Source organism: Arachis ipaensis, chromosome B06, assembly GCF_000816755.2.
Source record: "Arachis ipaensis cultivar K30076 chromosome B06, Araip1.1, whole genome shotgun sequence".
Taxonomy (NCBI): Eukaryota; Viridiplantae; Streptophyta; class Magnoliopsida; order Fabales; family Fabaceae; genus Arachis; species Arachis ipaensis.
The window spans coordinates 65,121,682-65,139,411 of record NC_029790.2 but is presented as its reverse complement, the minus strand read 5'-3'; the positions used below and the strand labels follow the sequence as shown (position 1 = coordinate 65,139,411).

Here is a 17,730-nt window from a genome sequence, read left to right as displayed (position 1 = left end):
ACCTGAGGTTTGAATACTTCGGTTTATATTTTAGGGCTTTGTACTTGTGACAAATAAATATTTGTATGAAAGGATTGTCTGTTGGTTTAGAAACTATACTTGCAACGAGAATTCATTTGTAATCTCTAAGCCGTCAAAAATCCATTCATCATCTGGCGATGCAGTGAGAGGTGTTGCATGGAGAGGAGCGGCGAGATGTGATTAGGGTTGGATGGGAAAGGTTATGGCACCGCAGAAAGAAGAGTTGGGAGGAGGACGTTGTAAGTTATGAGAGAAGGGAATAGTGAATCAAATAGCGCAATTCTTCAAGGCGTGTGTTATGCACACTTTTCTTTAGGCTCAATTCGCCCCCACCAATGAACAATGGTGTGCAAAATGGGTTACTGGCAAATTTTCTGTAGGATACAATGAAGAACACTTGACTTGTTTATGCACTCACACAGTCAAGCCTTACACTAAATGATAATTTACAGAATAATATTCTCTATTCTTCCTTTTGCGCATAAAGAAAGTGTTGAGATGGATTTTTCAGCAATAATGAAAGAGGAAAATTTATAGATACCGAGTACATGCAACCTGCTACTACGTACTTAACAGACACAACTTTTCAAATAGTTACAACCTTTCAACATACATAACTTTTCATATATTTGCAACCTTTTAACAGGCATAACTATTGAATAAGTCACAACTCTATGAAGATATGTAACTCTTCAAAATAGCTTTTCACATATTTTGAAAATATATCTCACAATCCCCTACCATTTTCAAAATTCCTTTTCAATCCTATCATTCTGGAAGTTTTATGCTTTCAGTAGAGGTATCTTGCGATTTGAACCTTTACCTAGTAACCAATGGTATTCACTCATCCGAATTTTATATGGTAGACAAGCTTTGAACCATTTAACTCATATGAACAAGCGTGCACTGATGACACATAAAATTTCAGTATCATTTAGATGTTATATTAAATATAACACATTTAGTATACTACATGGCCTTGTGTCTTGTATCCTTTCGTGAGTACTTAAAGAGTAAAATCTTAACTCTAAGAATCGGCCTCAGTTCACACTCATATAGGTAGACTCTATCAAAAGTATCCCATAATTAAATTAAATACTTCAGCAATAATATACTTGCTATAGGTCTATTAAGAGCAAAGCTCATCCTGTTCCTTTATACCATTATGGTTCCAAGTACTTTTTACCTTGGGATAAAAGAAATAATTATGAGTACTTGCAATTACTCTAATAGTGTACTTTACCGCATTGAACTCAAGACTTGATGTTACTCAAGTGTGAGTTGGGTTTCCACTATTGGTAATTATTTAAAATATGGATTTTAGTCCCATCCCTTTTGATGTTTTAAACACCAAATCCCTTGTCAATCCTTTCGTCAAAGGATCTGCAAGATTTTATTCTGACCTTATAAAATTTATAGATATAACTCCATTACGAATAAGATTTTTAACATAGCTATGTCTTACTCCAATGTGCCTAGACTTTTCATTATAAACTTGGCTATAAGCCTTTGATAATGTTACTTGGCTATAAGCCTTTGATAATGTTGCTTGGCTATCACAATGTATAGAAATTGGTGCCATTGGTTTTGGCCAAACTGAAATTTCATGTAATAAATCCCTAAGCCATTCAGCTTCCTTGCTTGCTGCTGCCAAAGCAACAAATTCTGCGGCCATGGTAGAATCCGTTATGCAAGTTTGTTTCTTGGATCCCCTAGAAACAGCACCCCCACTAAGGGTAAAGATCCAACCACTTGTTGATGCATGATCTTCTGTATAGTTTATCCAACTGGCATCTATATATCCTTCTAAAACAGAAGGTTCACCACTATACAACAAAGTATAGTTTATTGTTCCTTTCAAATATTTAAATATTCTTCGGACAGCATGCCAATGGTCTTTACTTGGATTGCTTGTTTTAATATTCATCAAATTTTTTATTCTATTGCTTAGGGGCTTGTTTCAGTCCATATAAAGACTTAACTAATTTGCACACTTTATTTTCTTGACCAGCAACTATAAATCCTTCGGGTTGCTTCATATACACCTCTTCGTCTAGTTCACTATTTAAGAAAGCTGTTTTAACATCCATTTGGTAAATGACAAAATTAAAAATTGAAGCATGTGCTATAAGCACTCTAATTGTAGCAATTCTTGCTGCTGGTGCATATGTATCAAAGTAATCAATTCCTTCTTTTTGTGCAAACCCTTTAGCAACTAACCGTGCTTTAAACTTATCAACAATTCCATCTACTTTCATTTTCTTTTTGAAAATCCATTTAGAACCAATGGCCTTTGATCCATGACAAAGATCCACTAATTTCCAAGTGTTATTTCTCATTATTGAGTCAATCTCATCTTGTATTGCTTCTTTCCAAAAATCTGAATCTCGAGACCTTATAGCCTCTTCATAGGTCTCAGGATCACCTTCCATATGAAGGCATATAGGTGCAATGCTATCTAGTGATTCTCCTGTCTCTTCCACAAGGAACATAAAGAAATCTGGTCCAAGTCTGTTTTCTTATTCTTTTACTTTTTTCTAGGTTCAACATTTTCAACGGGCTTATTTTCTGCATTTTCTTCTATTTCTAAGTGAATTTTACTTTTAGGTCTTGGAGTTGAATTAAATCTATCCTCTAAGAAAATTGTATCTCTTGATTCAATAATTGTATTAGCAGAGTATGATTCATTAGATTCAATAACTACAAACCTATAAGCTTTACTGTTCTCAACATATCCTAAGAAAATACATTTTATACCTCTTTCTCCTAATTTCTTTATTTTAGGTTCAGGAACTTTTACTATTGGTCTACAGCCCCAAACTTTAAGATATTTAAGATTAGGCTTTTTTTTCTTCCAAAGTTCATATGGAGTTATTTTATTCCTTTTATTAGGAATTCTATTTAAAATATAACAAGTAGTTAATATAGCCTCACCCTAATAACCTTTTGCTAGACCAGAATAACTGAATAGCATTAACCATTTCTTCCAACACCCTATTTTTTCTTTCAGCAATACCATTCTGTTGTGGAGAATATGGTGTAGTGGTTTGATAAATAATACCAGTGGACTCAAAATAACTAGGATTATAATAATCTCCTCCACGGTCAGAACTTAAGCACTTAATAAAGGTTTCATGTTGTAATTTAACTACAGTTTTAAAAATCTTAAATTTATCCAAGACTTCATCTTTAGAATGCATCAAATATATATATAATAATATCTACTAAAACCATCAATAAAAGTTACAAAATAATTCTTTCCACCTATAGTAGGTCAACCATGCAAAACACATACATCAGAATGAATTAATTCTAATAACTTTGAATTTCTTTGTACTCTTTGAAAAGGAAGTCTTGTTATTTTAGTTAACATACAAGTTGTGCATACATCTGAATTCTTAATTGATTTTAGAATAAGATCATATTTTATCATATCATTTAATTTATGAAAATTAACATGTCCTAAACGATTATGCCATAAATCAAAGGACTCAACAATATAAACAGAAACATTATTATTATTATTATTATTATTATTATTAGTTTTCTGACTTCGGGTACATAATATACATTAGTAAGAGTCAGTACTCTTCCATAAGTGAATTTAAGTTCCACCATTCCTTTGTCCATTACTTGAACAGTTGATGCATTTCCACGTACAGAATAGTCCCATTCTCTTCTTTGAATGTCTTGAAAAAATCTCTATTCTTGCGTACATGTCGAGTTGCACCAGAATCTATCCACCATGATCCAATGTCTTCAATCATGTTGATCGCCAAAATAACTGCTGTGTCATTCTTTTCTTCTTTTTAAGAAATGACATTCTTTCTTAAAATGTGCTAGTTTTCCACAATGAAAACAATTTTCTTTCTTTTTATTCTTTTTGATATCACCATTGTTACCTTGAGATTTATTAAAATCTCGGTATCTCTTCTTGTTGGGCTTGTTGGATTTTCCATCTTCTATTATGTGAAGATTAGCATGAGCACCTTGCTCTTTAGTATCGTCTTGTTTACGATACTCTTCTTCAAGACGAAGGTGATTACTTAATTGCTCAAGAGAAACATCATCCTCTCTATGTTTCATAGTTCTTTTGAATTCTTTTCATGATGGAGGGATTTTGTCAATAATTGAAGATACAATAATGGTATCATCCATGTGCATGTTATGTTGCTTAAAATTATTTAAAATACGCTCAATTTCATGCAGTTGTTCCATGACAGATCTACCATCAACCAACTTATAATTATTAAAGCGAGTGACAAGAACTTTCTTACTTGTTGTGTCCTCGGCCATATATTTTGCCTCTAATTTGTCCTATAGTTTTTTTGCGCTCCCAACATTTTGGTTGACATCAAACAGTGCATCAGCCATGCCATTGAGTATGTGCCCGGTGCATATATAGTCATCGTTGTCCCATTTTTTCCTGGCTCGTGTTTCTACAATAGCCTCCCCTTCAACTTCTGGTGGTCCTGGTATGGTAAGAACATATGTCACTTTTAGTGCTATGAGAAGGAAGTGCATCTTCCTTTGCCATCGTATAAAATTTCCACCATCAAATGTTTCTAACTTCACAAAATCCGACGTCATCTCCTTAATTGATGCAGCGGCCATGATACGTGCTTGAAATGTTCGTGATATGAAGAGTTCAAGTGTTATTTAGAAGATATTAGTTTATATTTTTAGAATGTTTTAATTTAATTTGATATATTTTGATTTTGTTTATTTAATTACTAGATTGGACCTTATGTTTATGGGCTTTAGGGTTTTCTTTGTTTTAACCTAATAAGAGGTTATAAATACCTCCTTAGCTATTGTAGTCGTAGCATAGAATCATTTAGAGGTTTAAAAACCCCTTTTTGGTTTTGTGATGAAACCATGGTGTGGACAATTGAGGTTGAGAAGTCCCTCTCTTGTTGCATCGGGGAATTGGATAGAAGGTTGAGGAGCCCCTTCGATTCAATTTCAAAATTATAGCGTTGACAAGTTAGGTTGAGGAGTCCCTTTCTTGTTGCATCAAGAAATTGGGTAGAAAGTAGAGTGCTTCTCTTTGTACTCAGTTTCAATCTATCTTTTTTGTTTCTATTTCAATTTCAATGTATCTTTTCTATTTAGTTTTGAATCTTTATCTTTTTGTTTATATTTTATTTCTTTATCATTTGGTATCAGATCTCAGGTATTAGATTAATTCTTATTAATCTATATTTGTTCTTCTTTTATCATAAAAAAAGAATCCAGTGTTTGTCGTGTCTTTCTTTATGTTCTTGTGTTCTTGTTTTCTGTTTACGTTTCATTATTGTTGATTTTATTGTTAAAAAAAAGCATACAGTGCAAAAAAAAATGAAAAAAATATACAAAAAGAAAAAAAAAACAAAAAAATAGAAATTATCTTCCTTGTAATTATTGTCCTTTTCATATACTATTTTTTTCCACCTACAAGATTCGAGGACGAATCTTTTTTGAAGAGGAGGAGAATGATGCGTGCTTCAAATGTTTGTGATATGAAGAGTTCAAGTGTTATTTAGAAGATATTAGTTTATATTTTTAGAATGTTTTAATTATATCTGATGTATTTTGATTTTGTTTATTTAACTACTAGATTGGACCTTATGTTTATGGGCTTTAGGATTTTGTTTGTTTTAACCTAATAAGAGGTTATAAATACCTCCTCGGCTATTATAGTCGTAGCATAGAATGATTTAGAGATTTCAAAACCCCCTTTTTTGGTTTCGTGATGAAACCATGGTGTGGTCAATTGAGTTTGAAGAGTCCCTTTTTCGTTACATCAGGGAATTGGGTAGAAGGTTGAGGAATCTCTTCAATTTAATTTCCAAACTATGGCATTGGCAAGTTAGGTTGAGGAGTCCCTTTCTTGTTGCGTCAAGAAATTTGGTAGAAAGTAGAGTGATTCTCTTTGTACTCAATTTCAATCTATCCTTTTTATTTTTATTTCAATTTCAATGTATTCTTTTTTTGTTCAGTTTGAATCCTTATCTTCTTGTTTATCTTTTATTTCTTTATCAGGCCATTTTTGTTTTATTGGTGAATAATTAAGCCTAAAGAATGTGAGTTATGAGATAAGGGAATATTGAATCAAATATCGCAATTCTTCAAGGCGTGTATTATACACACTTTTCTTTAGGCTTAATTCGCTCCCACCAATGAACAATGGTGTGCAAAATGGGTTACTGGCGAATTTCCTATAGGATACAATGAAGAAGACTTGACTTGTTTATACACTCACACTGTTAAGCATTACACTAAATGATCATTTACAGAATAATATTTGCTATTCTTCCTTTTGCGCATAAAGAAAGTGTTGAGATGGATTGTTCAGCAATAATGAAATGAGAGAAATTTATAGATATGGGGTACATGCAACAAGCAGCTTCGTACTCAACAGACACAACTTTTCAAATAGTTATAACATTTTAACAGACATAACTTTTCAAATAGTTGCAACTTTTTAACAGGCATAACTTTTGAATAAGTCACAACTTTATGAAGAGATGTAGCTCTTTAAAATAGCTTTTCACATATTTTAAAAGTATATCTCACAGACGTAGTGGCGTGCGAAGGGAGATGTACCTTTAGGGCGCTCGAAAAAATTTGTTAAGGGAGGTCACAGCATCGTGAGGAGATAGAAGAATTTGAGAGGAAAGTCGCGCTAGAAATTGAGTTTGAATGACACGTTTTTCGGAACCTAATCTCATTCTTTTTATATTTCAAAATTAAATTTTGATAAAAGTTCAAATTAGTTATACTTAGAGTTGGTGACCTATATTTTTCTATTATATTATAGACAAATAAATTCGTAGAAGGCCGAGTGGATTAGTAGAATATCCTTTTATACAAGACCTTTCTTAACAAATGCGGGAATGAAGAAGGGACATGGAATTGTCGGTTAGAACTTTGAACAAGAGTAAAATCCCCTTCCTATATGGAAAGAAAGTAGTTAGCAGTAAATACGCAATATTAATACTGTATTCACTCATACCTTGTTTATTATGAATTCACTTTATTTACTTATGGTGATAAATAAACTAATGAAGTATAAGTTAACATCACAGTTTACACTATATTACACATAATACACTTGGTATCGAAATCAGTTTCAAATATACATAATGCATAGCAGTGGCCAGTGGCAACCTATTGTGGGGGCGTTGGTTGGTTATTGTTAAGTAACTTTTAGTAGGTCTAATCTGATCACATATTACGCCACAATAATGCAGCACACTTTGTCACAACCAAAAGACAATAATGTAAGATTACTACTGCATTATAATTTATTAAAATCCAATTATTTAAATCTGTTTTTCACTCCACCTAATTGATCCTATTAATCTTTCCTTTTTACTGTGTATCCTCTGCAATGTGTTATCTAAATTCCTCCTGTAATATTCTAACATGGTAGATGGAAAGATCATAGGGGAACTAGAATCCTAGAATCAATAATCACAACATTTCTTTTTCCAACTTTGGCAGAACAGGAGAAGCAAAGAAAAGGTAAAATGACTAAAATCTCGTCACTCATACTCAATATTCTTCTTGAGGAGAGAGTGGCCAACAGTAATCATACAAACCAACCATCCTCTTTCCATATTATTCCACCTTTAATCATATCACATTGCCTCAGTCTCAATTACCTTACCACAACATATAATTACATAACAACCTCATTTGCACACAAAACCTTACCGAACATATAATTACATTGCAACAACCTCATTTGCACACAAAAGCTAGATTAAAGTATAAATCACACTTAAATTCAACCTGTTAATTTTTTTTTTTTTATAATAAAAGTACTTGAACACTAAAAATTACATAAACTATAATCCGATCTTCTATTATAATATTGTCTTTTTTTTGGTATCATTGTATAAACTAATTTATCTTACATTTTTTATTATTAAAAAAGGAATTTTTACCACATTGAATATTCAAAATTTTCTTTTTTAAAAGGAGTGAATTACTTTTGATAGCACAGGAAGTACCTTTTTCTCTCAATCAACGCACGTTCTCTCCAATCATGCCACATTTTCAATTAAAAAAAAAAAATCATACCACGTTTTTCTAGAAATTATTTTTAGTTTGAAAATAAAAATAGTGTTTTAGTTAAATATTGATGTTTAAAATATATAACAGTATTATGAATGTGAAAAAATATGTTTAAGTTGGCCAGAATATTAACGCGTGTCCAATATATACCTTGCGTTTTACCGGAATGATGATACGTATCAAACACACACCCTGGCATCCTACAAAATGTCAACATTTTAGCCAACACGTAAAATGTACGTTGGACAAGTTTTTTACACATTCATAATAATACAATTCAAATATTAATATTCAACAAAAATATTATCTTCATTTCTATATTAAAAATAATTTTTTTCTTTTTTTTTTGCAAATATGATTACTGTTTCAAATTATAAAAAAATTTAGGTAATTAATATTTTTTATTTTGTCTTAATTAATTCTCTTTTAATACGGGCTTCCTCCTCCCCTCCCTATTTTCCATAATCTTTGACACCAGTCACCAGTCACCAATCAAGAACCTTCTTCCCCACCTTTTAATTTCGAAAAACACACTAATCCTTTGCTCCCCTCTCACACTTCCTCCCCCACACCATATCATGGACAAGGTTCCTCTTCTTATTCTTACTTTGGCATTGGCGTTTATGTGCTTCAAATGCGAGAGTGCACCACAAAATGATACACACGCACTCACCAAATTCCGCCTCCAAACCGACGCACACGCCTCTCTCCTAACAAATTGGACAGGCGCCGATGCTTGCGCCGCGGCCTCCGCTTGGCGCGGCGTCGAGTGCTCCCCAAACGGCAGAGTGGTGGCACTCTCCCTCCCTTCCCTCAATCTCCGAGGCCCCATCCATTCCCTTTCATTACTCTCCTACCTCCGATTCCTTGATCTCCACGACAATCGCCTAAACGGCACCGTTTCCACTCTTTGCAACTGCACCGACCTCGAACTCCTCTATCTCTCCGGCAACGACTTTTCCGGCGAGGTTCCTCTGGAGATTTCCTCCCTCAGGCTCCTCGTGAGGCTTGACATCTCCGATAACAACCTCCGAGGACCGGTTCCCAAGGAAATTTCAAGTTTAACTCACCTCCTCACGCTCCGCCTCCAGAACAACGCTCTTTCAGGCGAAGTCCCCGATTTCTCTTCTTTCCTCGTTAACCTCAAGGAGCTCAACATAACCAATAACGAACTCGTCGGACACTTACCGAATTCCATGCTCAACAGGTTTGGTATTGCAAGCTTCGCTGGGAATGGCGCACTTTGTGGTGATTCACCACTGCCAAAATGTTCCTCCACCGAGACTCCTTCTCCTTCGTCCTCTTCTGATAACAAAACTGTTCCTTCAAACCCGAGCGTTATACCGAAAACAAGTAGCGTAGTCGCAGTTCCGAAGAACCCACCATCACGGAAAGGTTTAAGTCCGGGGGTGATCGTGGCAATTGTAGTGGCGGTTTGCGTGGTGTTTCTTGTGGTTGTCTCTTTCACCGTGGCGCACTGCTGCGCCGGTGGGAGAACCTCAAACTCAATGGTGGGGCTGTCCTACACAAAACTTCATTTTTACTCGCATACACTACTGCATGCGTATTGTATACATATTCAATTATACATACATGTGCGTCGTACTGTGATTTTAAAAATCGGTTTCTAATTTTCTCCCATTTCAAATGAGAAAAGCTCGAGGCCGTTAATTTTTTATTTATACTGGCCAGTATTATATTTATACTACTATTTTACGGATGTATTTAGACTTTTCTTTCTATATCAATAAATTTGTGGACTGATTATTGACTGAAAACAATAATTTGTGTATGTTATTTGGCCTAAAATAATAAGTTGTGCTGATACAGTAAACATTGTTGATTTTAAATTTCTTAAAATTGCGATATTTGTGTATGTTATTTAATACTTGTATTAGTATTTATGCAATGTATATAGGTTGGGAGTGAAAGCGGCAAGAGGAAGAGTGAGAGCAGCTACGGGAGCGAGAAGAAGGTGTACGCTAGTGGCAGCGGGGCAGAAAGGGACAGTGATGGAACGGTGGACACTGAGCGGAGCAGGCTGGTGTTCTTCGACAGGAGAAGCCAGTTTGAGCTGGAGGATCTGCTTCGCGCATCGGCAGAGATGCTAGGGAAGGGGAGCTTGGGGACTGTGTATAGGGCGGTGCTGGATGACGGGTGCACGGTGGCGGTGAAGAGGCTGAAGGATGCGAACCCTTGTGAGAGGAGCGAGTTTGAGCAGTACATGGATGTTGTGGGGAAGATGAAGCACCCAAACATTGCGAGGCTCAGAGCGTTTTACTATGCCAAGGAAGAAAAGCTTCTTGTCTATGATTATCTTCCCAATGGAAGCTTGCATACACTTCTTCATGGTTAGTATAAGTTTTTCTCAATTATGCTTCCCTAATGCCTCTTCCATTGGGTTTAGTTTTAGTTAGGTTAGCTTATTTTAAATTTGTTCAACATGGTAATGGTGTATATGGACAGGGAACCGTGGAGCAGGAAGAATCCCATTAGATTGGACGACAAGAATAAGCCTGGTGTTAGGAGCAGCCAGAGGACTAGCTCGCATTCATGCAGAGTACAGTGCTGCCAAGATCCCTCACGGCAACATCAAATCTTCCAACGTCCTTCTCGACAAGAACGGCGCTGCATGCATCTCCGACTTCGGCCTCTTCCTCCTCCTTAATCCCGTCCACGCCGTAGCCAAGTTGGGCGATTACAAAGCACCGGAGCAATCAGAACACAAGAAACTTTCCCAGCAAGCCGATGTCTACAGCTTCGGCGTCTTGATCTTGGAGGTTCTAACTGGCAAAGCACCGTCTCATCAGCATCCTTCCATGCCGCGGCCTCGGACGGAGTTGGAGGAACCACACTTGGATCTTCCCAAATGGGTTCGTTCCCTTGTGAAGGATAGTGAGGAGTGGAACGCGGAGGTGTTTGATCAGGAACTGCTGAGGTACAAGAACATTGAGGATGAGCTTCTCGCCATGATGAATGTGGGGTTGGTTTGTACGGAATTGGAGCCTGAGAAGAGGCCAACTACGTTGGAAGTTGTGAAGATGATTGAGGATATCAGGGTGGAACAATCGCCTCTTGTGGAGGATTTTGATGAGTCGCGCAATTCGCTTTCGCCTTCCATTCCCACAACTGAAGATGGCATGGCCTAGCTTAATAATGCTTACTCTCTCCATTTCAAGATATCTGTCATTTTGAAGAAGCCATATATTTATAACTTTGTATTCGGATACAATTTGTATCATAATACACCGACTTATAAATGTATCCAATGTTTGAAGTGATAGTAACAATGGGATTGGGGAGTATCTGAGTATCCCTTGATGAATCTGATTGTTCATTTCTGCACTGGTTCCTCTGTTCTCGGGTTGCATTATTATCTGCCTATTGTCACTTGTTGTACTGGGTGATACTTCAAATAATTGTGTTAATTATTGTTGTTATTAATTTCTTTGTGTAATTTATGCGCTTAGTCATGAAATGTTATCTATTACTGCTTGTATGCAGCTAGTAAGTAGAGTCTGATATTTTTTTTGCAGCTAACTTAGAGTATGTGGTGATATTTATTAGTTGAATTCTAGATGCACATTTTGGGGTTTATGCTAAAGCGGATCTTGAGACATAACTAGTCTCTTGTATCAACTGGCCCCACTTGCAGTTGAGATTCTCGTAAAGTATGCAGTGACTGTTTTATAATGCAAAGTAAATCGATGAGCAGTGAAAAAATAGATTTTAAGAGGAAAAACAAACGAAACAAAGACAGACAAGGTGAGTGGTGTGTGTCGGCATGCCGGATAAAATTTAGGGAACTACTCTCATGAAGATGCCAAAAACATCTTTTCATGATGATCCTTGTTTAAAAAATGTAATTTATTTATTTAGCAACATTTTAAATAAAGATAACACTTTTACTTCAAATAAAATCAATGATGATCTAATGGTTAAAATGATGTATCTTCACATAATGATAATCATTAAATCTTTATTAGAGTAGCTACCTAAAATTTAACCTTTTAAGAATAAAAATGTTTTATGTAAGGTAGAAATTTACTTGCAATCGACTTCACATGAAGTTATTTTTAGATGAATGACACGTGTTATCATTTGATTTTAAAAAAATTAGTTTATTTTATATAAATAATTTAATTAAAAAATCAATTGATATAGCTATAATGTTAGATTTTTTACCATATTTTATTTTAAAAATAAATTGACTAATTTAAATTGAGAAATTAAAAAAATTATATAGTAAATAATTAACTACAATCTCTCAATTTAAATTAGTCAATTTATTTCTAAAATAAAATACGGTAAAAAATCTAACATCATAGCTATATCAATTAGTTTTTTAATTAAATCATCTATATAAAATAAATCATTTTTTTTAAACCAAATGGTAAAACGTGTCATCTATCCAGAAACAACTTCATGTGAAGTCGACTACAGGGGAGTTTCTTCCTTTATGTAAGCTTTTTCATTTTGATAACGTTATAAGTACTATTTTTGTATATACATCTGTTCGGAAGTCATGCTGAGCTACCGAACTTATAGGAAACTTCTTCCTTTCTCCAATGCAAACTAGGCTGAGAGGGTAATTTGTAAAAATATTCCAACTTTTAAATTAGATGGTGTCTTAAGATGTTATGTGAAACTCTACTTATCCTATTTTATATTTCTATTTTAATCATGTGTCGTTGTATTTAGGTATAATTTGGTTTTTGGTTCTTTTGTTGGGGTGAATCACCACGGTTAGTTAATATTTCTGGGATGTGCTTTGATGAAAAATGAGGATATTCAATCATTCAAATGGTTATTTGAATGTTGGTTTCGTTGCATGGGAGGCAATGCTCCAAAAGAAATTCTTACCGATTAATGAGCATCGATGCAAAGGGTTATTGAGGTTTGTATACCTACAACTATTCACCGGTGGTGTATTTGACATATCATGAAGAAAGTCCCAAGTAAATTAAATGGCTACAAGCGATACGAAAAAATTGTACCCAAGATGAGTCATGTTGTATGAAACTCTCTTACAAAGAAGCATTTGATAGGAATTAGAATGATTTTTTGATGAAGTTCGATGTTGGAGACAACAAGTGGCTTTCAGGTAATTGTGTCTTTATTAGAATTAACTGATATTTTTATGTGTTTCGGTGTAATGGTGTCCAGTAGAGGTGTTAAACTGTATGTCTTTTGGTATATTTTCGGTTCTAACTTAGTATTTTTATGAATTTTTCAGAGCTTTACGAAGCTTGTCATTTATGGATTCTAGTTTATCTGGATCACCACTTCTAGGCCGGGATGAGAAGCACACATAGGAGTGAGAGCATGCTTTCTTTTTTTTTAACAAGTTTATTACGCACAACAGTTTACTTATATAATTCGTCAAACAGTATGATAATTTCCTAGGAAGTAGAGAGCAGAGAGAGAGAATTGGATGTTGCAAATTTTTATATTGTCATACCTTGTGCAACAAAATCCTCAATAGAAACTCAATTTCAGTGTGTGTATACTCAAGCGATGTTTAGGAAAATTCAAGCACAATTTAGAGAAAAGGTGAATTGCATCACAAGAACAACTCAGTTCGCTCTAGGTTATACAGTATATGAAGTTTTGGAACAGGTTTCAAACTTAACATTCAACAAGTTTGCACTTGCATATGACATTATATAAGCTCAATTTGAATGCCAGTGGTTATTATTTGAGTCAAGAGGGATATTGTTCAGTCATTCTCTGAGCGTGTTATGCTTTGAGCAAGTAAATAAAGTATCACCAAGATATATATTGGAACGATGGAGCAAGAACGTAAGGAGGAGGCACACATATATCAAGAGCAGCCACAACGAACCTCCATTGGAGTCAAAAAGCAGGAGATTTGATGATTTGGTGTTTTGATCACAAAATATTTGTGAATTTACATCATAATCTGAGGAGTTGACTGCGATTCTGCACCGTGCTTACGATAATGTTATGGCTAAGATGCAAGAATACAAAGCCAAAAGTAAAGGAAAATGTTCGTTATCTCACCATGATGCTTCATTGGGAAGATATTAATGAGTTTCAAAGCCCTCCATGGATTAGAACAAGCGGATGTCTGAAAAATAGATTGGGGTCAAACACTGAAAAAATAGATTGCAAATGCTTCAAAGAAAAAATAAAAGAAAGATCTAACCGAGGTAAAAGTGATGTTCTTTAAATACGAAAAATTGAGTTTGTGCATGTTAATAGTTGTGGTAATATACGATTTACTTTTTTCAATTGAACCTTTTTGTGGTGCAGTCAAATTTCGTAAAGTTATCTTGGACATATTATGAATTATCAGTTCAAAGATTTAGTAGCATAGGATAGTTTTTCTGGTGTAGTGTGACACTATTTTGGCGTACTGTGAAACAATTTCTGTGCATTCTGCATGCTCCACTTTTTTATATTTTCTTGTTTTGTTTCATTTTGACATGTTTATTTCAAAATTAGTGTCTTCAACTATCTGAAGGAATTTGTTTATTTTAAATATACAATACATAAACAATTCAATACTTATGGAGGGTAACAATTCAAATTACAGAGTTTTCGTATCTCATGGTTATAATTTATAGAAAAATATGTATGCATGTTTTTCGGTGTATTCTGAATAGTTTACGGTGTATTCGTAAAGAAATTTGGTGTTTTAGACAATTTAATCTTGTTTTTCTAGATTTTTTTGAACCTGGATTCATTTAGATTAATAGCATTTCAATATAGACAGCTTCATAGAAGTTTATTTTTTACAAAGAAAATTTATAAAAAGCTTGGATTAAATATTCACAAAGATAGAAAGTATGTGTTCAAATAGACAATTTAGTACACAATTTTTAACAATGTGTGATGCAGTATTATCGTTGGTTAGGAATTTCACACAAATAATCTCGTCGAAGTATAGTTCCCAACCAACAAATAACACTCAATCAAAGTTTAATTTTGGTTGTCACAAGTCCAACCCAATAAAAATAACCAAGTATTAGTCCAGGTTGTTCTCCCTAGGAATCACAATCGAGTGCTCAATTATTGGTTATGAGTTTCACATGATGGGTTGATAAAGAAACAAGAATTTAAATGACAATAAAATAAAGCAAACAACGAAGGATAGCAAATACTAAAAAGAGGTATTCATGGCAAGGTTTGAGAAATTAAGGCTTCCTATCCTAGTCATTTAATCATGATACAATACTTAACAAGAGCTAATCCTATTTCGTCATCTCCAACATAGGAAGAAGGTATAATGTTATCTTCATGTTGAGAGAAAGTCAAATAGGACTAGTTAATCTCAATCCATAAGTCCTAATCAACTTACTAATTGAATTAGCAAGAGATTAGAGTCAATGGGAATAATATTAACTAACAACTCTAGATCACCAATCTAAATTGGGTATTAATGACTCAAGATCACCTAATTTCTCTTTTAAAGCCAAGAATGCTCAAAAAGCTACTCTAACATCCAAGCAAGCATTTTTTTAAATACCTGAAAGGCAGGAAAGGAAAGCATGTTAAATTGCAAGAATAATAAAATCTACATCAACCCAATACAAGAAAATAACAACAAGAACTCAAGCAAACAACAAAGAAACATAAAAAGACATCAATTGCATTAAAAGAAATTAAAATCAATAAAAGTTCATCAACATAAAAAGAGGCATAAAAGGGAAATTAACAATGCAAACTAAGAAAATAAAGATGTAGGAACAATAAATTGTAAAGAAAACTAGATGAAAACAAGAAATTAAACCCTAGATCTAAAATGAAATTAACCTAAAACCCTAATTTTATAGAGAAAAGGGAGCTTCTCTCTCTAGAAAACTACCCTACATGGTCCTAAGCTAGTCTAATTGCTCCCCTCCTTTATCCATCTTGAGTTCTGCATCAAATAGCCTCAGAAATGAGTTGGATTTAGGCCTGGTTAGCTCAAAAATTGCCCCCAGTGTATTGCCTTCAATGAGGTCACGTGCCCAACATCACGCGTGTGCGTGGTCGACGCATGTGCGTCGTTTCCAAAATTCCTCCTCACGCGTACACGTGGGTGATGCGTGCGCGTGGCCATGAATGTCCTTCTCACGCGTACGTGTGGATGACGCGTCTGTGTGGCCCTGAATTCTCCAAATGCTCATTTCATCATGAATTCTCCACTTTGCATGCTTTTCTCTTCACTTCTTCCATCCAATACTTGCCTTATGAATCTGAAATCACTCAACAAACATATGACGGCATCGAATGGAATTAAAGTGGATTAGAATTAGCAATTTAAAGGCCTAAAAAGTATGTTGTCACTCTTAAGCACAAATTAGGGAGAATTTCACAAAACATACTATTTCATTGAATAAATATGGGATAAGTTGATAAAATCCCCTAAATTCAACACAAGATAAACCACAAAATTGAGGTTTATCAAACCTCCCCACACTTAAACTAAGCATATCCTCATGCTAAACTTAAGAAAGAGACAAAAGGTACCAACATTTATTCAATGCAAACAAACTATCTAAATGCAATCTATCTAAATGCATGCAATTACTTGGTCAAAATAAATCAATCTCCAAGAATACATATATGAACATGACGGCTAAAGGTATTAACAACCAAGTCAAAATGATAATTGAATTGATTGAAAAGAATTTACAACTTGCAAGAAAAGAGATGATCATAGGTGAAAACATGTAATTGAGCGATCGAACCCTCACCGGATGTGTGTCCGCTCTAGTCGCTCAAGTGTATATAGGGTTGATTCACTCAATTCTCCTCTAGTCATGTTTTCTAAGATTTATTTTTCGTCTAATAATAAAAAATTATTCCATGCATGCATACAAGTATCATGAAGACTTTTCATAAGGTTGTAATGGAGCTAGGGTCAAGGTAAGGATGCATATGGCTAAGTGAACTTGAAATTTGAATCTTTGATTAACTTAAACTTCCCACCTAACCTATGACAACCTATACAATTTAAATGCTAACATAACTACCCATTCTTTACTTTTTCACACACTCATGCATTCTCTTTTTTATCACAACCCATATGCATTGATTATTATTGAACTTTACTTTGGGGCATTTTGTCCCCTTCCTATTGTTTTTCTTTTTCTTTCTTTTTCTTTTTCTATTTTTTTTCTTTTTATTTTTCTCATTTTTTTCTTTTATTTTTCTCTTTTTTTTAATAAGATATATACAAAATTATCAATGCATATGGTTTAAATATAATTAATGCATGAGTATGTACCCAATTCTGAAAATTTTTAACAAAACTACTAAGAACACATTTTTATCTCTACACAGTGTTCCCAACTCTCCTACAATTAAATGATAAACACTCTTACTAGCCTAAGCTAATTGTAACACCCTAATTAGCCTAAGCTTTACCACGCATCGTAAAGCAAAGGTTAATCAGAGATTATGACAGTTCTAAGCTGTACATATAATATATAGAAAGGAATAATATAGTCTAGAAGACCGATGAATAATATAGCTCAAAAATAGGATTTGAAAAGCGCAAAACGTATAAATGGAGCAACTAACTTAAAGCCCAAGAAATAGATATAGTATAACAAAATATCACAGTATAATATCATAAGAGTCTAGCCACGGCTCGCGGAGTTTAAGCCGGCTAACCCTATACAGATATACAGA

General features: G+C 34.3%; 1 protein-coding gene across 1 annotated transcript; it reads left to right on the top strand.

The window, feature by feature from the left end:
• LOC107648784 (leucine-rich repeat receptor-like protein kinase PXC1) lies at positions 8,553-11,620 on the top strand. Its single transcript, XM_016352602.2, has 3 exons — positions 8,553-9,596; positions 10,004-10,436; positions 10,552-11,620. Exons 1-3 carry the CDS (start codon positions 8,664-8,666, stop codon positions 11,232-11,234), a joined length of 2,049 nt encoding a protein of 682 aa, XP_016208088.1. The 5' UTR covers positions 8,553-8,663; the 3' UTR covers positions 11,235-11,620.